The sequence below is a fragment of the Lottia gigantea genome (assembly GCF_000327385.1).
Source record: "Lottia gigantea unplaced genomic scaffold LOTGIsca_98, whole genome shotgun sequence".
NCBI classification, from domain to species: Eukaryota; Metazoa; Mollusca; class Gastropoda; family Lottiidae; genus Lottia; species Lottia gigantea.
This window is the reverse complement of record NW_008711162.1, coordinates 976,338-984,602: the sequence shown is the minus strand read 5'-3', so window position 1 is coordinate 984,602 and position 8,265 is coordinate 976,338. Positions and strand designations below refer to the sequence as shown.

The following is an 8,265-nucleotide window of genomic DNA, read 5'->3' as shown; positions in this document are numbered from 1 at the left end:
AATTTTATTTTGATTTAATCACAGCAGAATAGAATGTCAAATTTTACTTCTATGGAGGGCTACAGATGCATATATCATGAGTAAACATTGGGCTTAAAGTTGATCTGAAAACTCATCAAAACATTTAGAAATTTTGCAAATACATGAATATGATCTGAATGCCTTAAGAAAAATAAAGACAGAAACCACCATATTTTAGAGGGATAACAACTTAGGTTCACTAAGGATCCTTTCTACCATGGTCCATTGCCAAATCTCTTGTTGGCACTTTCCCCTGTTCATTCCATACCGATTTACAGTTGGACTGAATGAAACAACAATGTATTTTATAAGTAAGAAATATAAAGAAAGTTAAACTGTGTGACATTATAGTTAGATGTAATATAAACTAGTTGACCTGTGTAATGTCTTCTGTCAATGTGATTAATAGTTATCATATGGTTTATTTCACTATAAAATATACTTTCAATCCTGTCTAAGTCCTTAATGATTACCAGTTCTTATAACACATTTTTCATCCACTCCTTTATAAAAAGTAACTAACTCAGTGACCCTCTAGTGGTTTAAGCTGCAACAGCTTGTGATGTAATCCAAGACTCAGAAAAACTAAGATTTGTTTCAAGGAAATTTTCAATACCTGTGAAACTTGAGGGCCTACTTACATAATCTGTCCATCTTAAAAAATTTAACCAAAAACTCCAAAAGTTCCAAAAATAGAGATAAATAAATCTAAAATACCTGCACCTTTGAAATAACAGAAAATTCCCAAAATAATGAAATTAATTTAAAGGAATTGTAAAAACACTGATCAATTTGCACCATTCTAATTTGTCTGTCTGTGGTTCCTGCAATTCTACAAAATTGTGTTCTCTTCACCACCTAACACAAAAATTTGTGTTTGATGACGTCTGCACTAATCGCAAAATATGCTTTTATAACTTAAGGCCCTTCGTATTTATTTAACCCTTACTTTTAGACGAATTGCAGGAATCACAGACGTCTTTACAATCGCTTAAAGTTGACATCTGTGAAAACTAAGAAACTAGCAACTTTCAGATTAAAATAGTATTGCCCCTTAGCTGTAGAATTGCCCCTGTGCTGAATCACAGCTATGTGTTGATATATATATATATAACCCCCAGACAGAGTAGCTTAAAATTCTTGATATTTTTTGCAATTCAATACCACTCATTATATTGAAATGGTCTACTTTATAAATACAAGTAGAAAGAGGTAAATAAAATGGTAAATAAAAATCTAATCAATTTACCAGTGTATAGCTATCCAATTCTCTAGCTAATCTCCATAAATCTTCTAAACGGTCTAATACATCTTCAAAATGGGTCTTTAATTCCTCGGCATATTTCACAGCTAGCGCCGTTAGACTACTTCTACATAATCCATATTCCTGCAAGTAGACAATACCAGACAAATAAAAAAACATGACCCTCATTTGCCAGTCGTAAAAATTTCCAATAAAATGCATGATTTCTTTTTTAACAGATTTTTTGAATGAATGAATGACAAATGAATGAATGAATAACAATTGATTGATTAATTGATTGATTGATTGATTGATTGATTGAATGAATGTGTCAAAAAGAAGTAAAGAAAATATCATGAAAATGTATGCAAATGGTATATCTTAATACATAAAACACATACACATGCAGTATCCAATATAATGTTCTTTCAAATTTTAGAATGGAAAAAAAATTGTATTTATAAGATTGGAGTGTCTTTTCTTTTTTTCCATTTGACCATCAATTTTGTAAGAGCACCTAACTTTCAGTAAAATAACACATGCACTAAGTTTTTAAATAAAAATCAATATCAATATTGCTTTTAGTATCTTAGGATCAATGAAAAAAACATGAAGAAGATACCTCAAGAAAAAATAAATATTCAAATCATCAAATGGGACAGTGTGCAAACATGACTTCTCGTTTCCTTATCAATATCAAAAATTGTATCAATATCAAAAGTCGTATCTCAATAGTCATATCAATATCAGTAGTCATTATCAATTTCAAAAGTTGTATCTCAAAAGTTGTATCAATATCAATAGTTGCATTAATAACAATAGTTGTATCAATACCAATAGTTGTATCACAAAAGTTGTATCTAATATCAATAGTCGTATTAATAACAATAGTTGTATCAATACCAATAGTTGTATTAATAACAATAGTTGTATCAATACCAATAGTTGTATCACAAAAGTTGTATCTAATATCAATAGTCGTATCTCAATAAATGTATCAATATCTAAAGTCATTCTCAAAAATCCTATCAATATCAAAAGTCGACTGCATAAAATATATCAACATCAGAAACTATCAAAAATAATAATAAATGGTGCTATATAATCATACTCTAAACACAGGAACACATAAAAATCATTGATTTTAAAGGTTTAATACATGATGTGGGATTTTATGTCTAATATTGATGTTGAACACAGAAAAACTTGAGCAAACAGACTAAGAATTTATCAAAATAAAGGCAGACGATTAAAAAAATAAAAGAAAATCTTTACATAATGGCATTGAAAAACAACTAATTTGTTGGAATACACTTAACTGGTGAAGAGTTTGTTGTACACATCATTGTAAGATTTAAAGCAATTTATGCAATATTTAAATGTCAAAAATTATTTGCCGTTATGATAAGTGGTCAATTATATTTTCCTCTTCCGTGTATCCCTTGATATTTTTCCTCATACTAAAATACCTACATTTTAAAATTTGAAATGATCAGTCATTAAAGGGACAAATTCAACATGTTTGACCAATCCCACCTTAGCCTTGGAATTTTTTAGCTTAGCTGATTAGTAATAGTCAAAATTTGAGCCTTCAAATTCATGTGTGTCCAGAGTTATCTGTGTTTGAATGTTAAAATGACAAATCGTCTCTTCTTTAGACTCTGCCATTTATAGAAATAGAAAGTGAATTTCTTAGTTTGAGTTTGAGGGAATTATGCGACTATTGTTCATTTCTAGTACTCTTGAAGACTATTTACAAATATTTAATACCCAAATCAATCCCTAATAATGGCCAACCATGGCCTTTCAATACAATCTGTAGCTAAATTATACGTAATATATTAGGAACTTAAATTGTCAATTATTCCACATTGCAAGTCTCATTCAACAAAAAATCTGATATTTAGTGACTTTAATGATTGACAATTAATGAGAAACATGCAGACAATGCATTATTATGGTTTTAAGAGTGCATTATCTCAGATATCTTACAAGTGTTTACTTTCAGCTCAATATAGAAAACAGTTTAGATTGTCTTCCTCACATTGTGGTATTATCTAAGTCTCTTTGATAGCCCATCCTATTACAAACTATATTTATTGAGGGCTTGCATCAATTAATATTTTTTATCTAAAAACACAGAAGCCTATCCTTTTGTAACATGAATATTATATACATGTAATATGAAACAGTAGTGGGGAGGTTGAGGTTTAGATCCTGGTTTCTGCACTAAATTGACATCACTGAATTTTAGTTTTTAATAAGATATCAAAGAGATAAAAGAAGGGTTTTTTTCCAAGCTAGTGGAATATATTTAACCTCTATTTGCAGCACTATTTGCTGTTTCCTTTCTGAATATTTGAATCCCAGAAGAAGCAGATGATATAGCAATTTCTATTTGGTTTCAACAATTGTTAAGACCAAAAATTTACACTGCATTTCAATAAAAGTACCACATTTACACACCTATTCTAGTTAATTTCAAATATATTAATACAAAATTCATTAAAGTCTAATGAGTTATTATAACTACTATAAACATAACAACATGGCAATGAAGGAAGACAAACTGGCGGATCCTCAACATCGATTCACGGTATTTTCACAGGGAAAAAACTCAAAATTTATTTCACTGTGTATAGTGCTCATCCCTTCTGTAAGGAGCCCATTTTGGAGTAAAAAAAACTGTGCATTATACACAGAAACATATGGTACTTAAACGCACAAATACAGAGATTCCCAGTAGGCTGCCAAAGTTTTGAGAATCGTCTTTTTCCGTAATTATCCCTTCACAAATAAGTTTTAGACACTTTTGGACAGTTTTAGCTTAATTGGTAGTGAGTGTTGTTTAAATGTAATGCATGTATTGACTGTGTTATAGAATAGTCTGGGACAACCAGGAAGTTTTGAGAAGATGTATGACAATGTTAATACCATATGTTGATCTGGGAGATGACTGCATTATGATATTTTATTATCTGTCACTCAGTTATTTACATATTTTTGCTGATATTGGAAGATTCAAGCTTATTCAGCAGTTTGTCTGGAATCATGCTCTGTTGAAAGGATGGAACTTCTGGTACCAATATTTGATATTTAATAAAAGAAATGATCAATAACAGAGAATTGGTGTTATTGTTCAATTGCCAGGAACTACTAATGTGAGCAAACTATAAGATATATTGAGACAAGTATTTAATTTGTCTGTCTGGACTAGTGGTAAACAATAATCATGATAAATAACAGTAACTAAGGCAATGTTCACATTGACTGAAAGAGCTTACTAGATGTGAATCTTCAACTTCCAGATATATACTAGTAATTTATTGATAATTCTGGTTTTGTTCAAAACTAAGCATCATTGGATACTGTTGTATCTTGTTCAGCAAAGATCCTTGTGCCCAAATAGCTTGATGATGTGCACAAATATAGATGATCATGCATGCTTAAAAAGGTCTGAGCAGTGTTGACATGGTTATTACAATGAAGCTGGTCTAGTGTTATTTAAGGTGAAGACAGTCTAGTGTTCTTGACACTGAAGATGTTCTAGTGTTATTTACAGTGAAGATGATGGGCTAGTAGTGTTAATTACAGTGAAGACAGTCTACTGTTATTCACAGTGAAGATGTTCTAGTGTTATTCACAGTGAAGAAGATGGGCTAGCGTTATTTACAGTGAAGATGTTCTAGTGTTAATTACAGTGAAGACAGTCTAGTGTTATTTACAGTGAAGATGCTCTTGTGTTATATATGGTGAAGATGTTCTAGTGTTATTTGACATGGTTATTACAGTGGAGACAGTCTAGTGTTATTTGACAATGGTCTAGTGTTATTTGACATGGTTATTACAGTGAAGATGATCTAGTGTTATTTGTGAAGAAGGTCTTGTGATATTTGACATGGTTATTACAATGAATATGATCTAGTGATATTTGACATGGTTATTACAATGAATATGGTCTAGTGATATTTGACATGGTTATTACAATGAATATGGTCTAGTGATATTTGACATGGTTATTACAATGAATATGATCTAGTGATATTTGACATGGTTATTACAATGAATATGATCTAGTGATATTTGACATGGTTATTACAATGAATATGGTCTAGTGATATTTGACAAGGTTATTACAATGAATACGGTCTAGTGTTATTTGTGAAAATGGTTTAGCTAGAAGATCAATATAATATAATCCCAATATGTAATTTTCCCTTTACTTCTGTGTCATATTATTCAATAGATAAAAACTGTATGCAATAAAAAACCCATCAACAATCTTACAGTCTGATAGAATTCTATAAATATTCTGATGGTATGAAAAGCTGTCTAATGAATTCTTTGAATTAATGGAGGACAATCAGATAGGGTCAGGCACCTTGGTTCACATTTCTTTATTTTTCAATGGATAACCCGATGTGTACTGTAAGGGGCTTCAAATATTTTAGTGAATAGCAAAAATTATCAAATATTTATGCTAACTTAAAATGTCTGAAGAGGATCTAAAACTTTAAAGATGGGTTCCCTTATTTTCATTTATGAAAATGAAAATGCTAATACTTATATGAATAGAAAGTAGAGGTGTTATAATGACTAGGAAAAATACCAGTTTGTCTCACATGTCCATAATTAATTCATAATCAGCTAAATTAGAAGAGAATTACCAGCAGAATTCCAAATGAGTAACCGATCAAGAAAGGTCAAAAAGACTTTTTTGTTTAACCAGACTGCACATACATGGACATTTGTGATTGGTTAAACTCTTAATTATATGAAATAAGAATATAATGATATGATTAAGAATACATGATAATTCATTAGAAACACCAATTCTTCAAATAAATTTCTTAATTTGACTCTGAAAAATAAGGAAACCCATCTTTAAGAAAAAACACTTTTTTATAATCACTATAACTCAAAGATATTCTTGAGTATTCCACAGCGCTCATGTACCAAAGATATGTAAGTTAACTAGAGCTCATCATATGCCTATCAGGGCCGATAGCTTCTGAAATTGGACTATAGGCTTATGAGCAAACTAAACAAATTCACTAAATCAGAAGTTATCTAAAAAAAAAAGCATCCAAATTGTTCTTGAATGCAAAGAAGCCAACAGAAAAAAGCTGTGATATAAAAAGTCTTCTAACAACACAACTATCAGATTGAGTGAAGGTTTAGTCAAAGCAATTTATCCTCAGGCTAAAAAACCTCTCCTGATAGTAATATTGATTGTTAAAGGAACTAAATCAATCTTAAATCTTATTGCCAGCTATATTTAGTTTAAAAAATAAACAAATCTTTTTATAGTCTTTTTAACAGATCTTTTCATTATGATAAAATAGCAGAGATAAATGATTCTGTTAGAACACAAAAAGACTGCTCATATTATATCCAAATATCATTTACTTTGATAATTCATAATTTGACCCCTGCCTAAATTACCCCTCGCCTTTATGCAATGGTGTTTCTCTAAGATGGAGGACAGATTTGTCTTGGGGGTCTAACAGGCAATTCTGTAAAAATGATATATAACAAAATATAGAGGATTTTGAATATTTGAGAGGTTCTATAGCACAGTTGGTTAGAGTGTTGGTTCTTTACATGACGTCATTTGCTTGCTTACGTCGAAGAAATGGCGGCTCCACGTTCCAATCGAGTGTGAATGACCGATGACCTTGAATAAGTCATCTTCACTCATAATTCCAGTCGTCCCAGCTGTAAATGGGTACGGATAATCTGGGAAAGGTCAATACCAATAGGTTTGGCCAAGGACCAGCTGGTATAAAGGATCTTAAACTGTGAACTTAAGTTGTCATCCTTGTAAAATATGGTTGTTTCATTTTTTTTTTGTGAGGTAGGGGAGGAGTGCAAAGCCAGGCAGCCATCCTCAACCTATAAAAACAATTGACCAGTGAAATGAGATCACCTCTAGAGTAGTGAAACTAATTTCACCAAAATCAGAACTCTTCAACATAAAAGATAAGAATATGCTGGTCAATGGCCAATAAATTATAAAACAACTGCTATTTTGTCTGTATGTCCAGTGAGATAGCTGAATACAGGTGTTATCTTGGTCATTATCTGTACTCATTACCTGCTGTTATCACTAAAACTACCAAAATTATGCCTCTTTAAGATGAGATTTATGCACCTATAATGATATCTTAATAAGGAACGCTGCGCCATTTTTCTTGACTGACCATACTTTAGTCGCAAATACTGAAATTTTTTAGCTAAGCCAATCAATAATAGTGTTCACAGTTCATCATCGAAATTTGGGCCTTCAAAGTGGCGAACTCATCCTTTTAATGGTGAACTTCATTGAAAGATTTACATGCAGAAAGCAGAAAACACTTTGTAAAAAGAAAAGTGTGCTCACTTGGCTGTTTTACAGGCTTATACATTAGTAGAAATTCACATTATAATGACACAGATAGGAAATCAGTATTTTGAAATTGACAATAATTCAAACAAATGACCTTTTATCAAACATAAACTACTCTTGATCATGAAAAGAAAAGCTGTAATTGCATTGTGTCAACAAAAACCTGTAGGTTTGTGTTCAATGGGAGAAAGGCTCATCTTGTTGCTTTTGAAAATATTTTTTCAGTAAACAACATTTTTCTATGTGTACAGTTTGGTCAAACTAAAACTCAATAAAAAATATGAAAAAAAGAGGAGACTAAACTCTAACAAAGTTAAACAAAACTAGTAACAACTCAAGTACCACTTAGATTCCTAGAAAAAATAAATATAGTCTAAATGGGTACTCCTTTGTCAACTACCTTTATCTTAATGGACAGTTATTATCAAAGTTTATTTACTTTATACAATATTTCATCAAATAAACTGGACTCTCTTTTCCTCAAATCTTAGTTTAGATCAAAAGGTCAATGGTCCTCTTGATGATGATAAAATATCTGAAACATTTAAGATTTGTTTGAAAGGACAAGCGAAATTTATCATTTGATTTAAATGTGAGGATAAAAGGAAGACAA

The 8,265-nt window shown here is 30.9% G+C and overlaps 1 protein-coding gene across 1 annotated transcript; it reads right to left on the bottom strand.

Moving 5' to 3' along the window:
* Positions 1 to 220: 220 nt before the first annotated feature.
* LOTGIDRAFT_170444 (hypothetical protein) lies at positions 221 to 7,453 on the bottom strand (the record flags this gene model as incomplete). Its single annotated transcript, XM_009069085.1, has 4 exons — positions 221 to 304; positions 1,271 to 1,408; positions 6,074 to 6,125; positions 7,362 to 7,453. 4 exons carry the CDS (start codon positions 7,451 to 7,453, stop codon positions 221 to 223), a joined length of 366 nt encoding a protein of 121 aa, XP_009067333.1.
* Between the last annotated feature and the right edge of the window lie 812 nt (positions 7,454 to 8,265).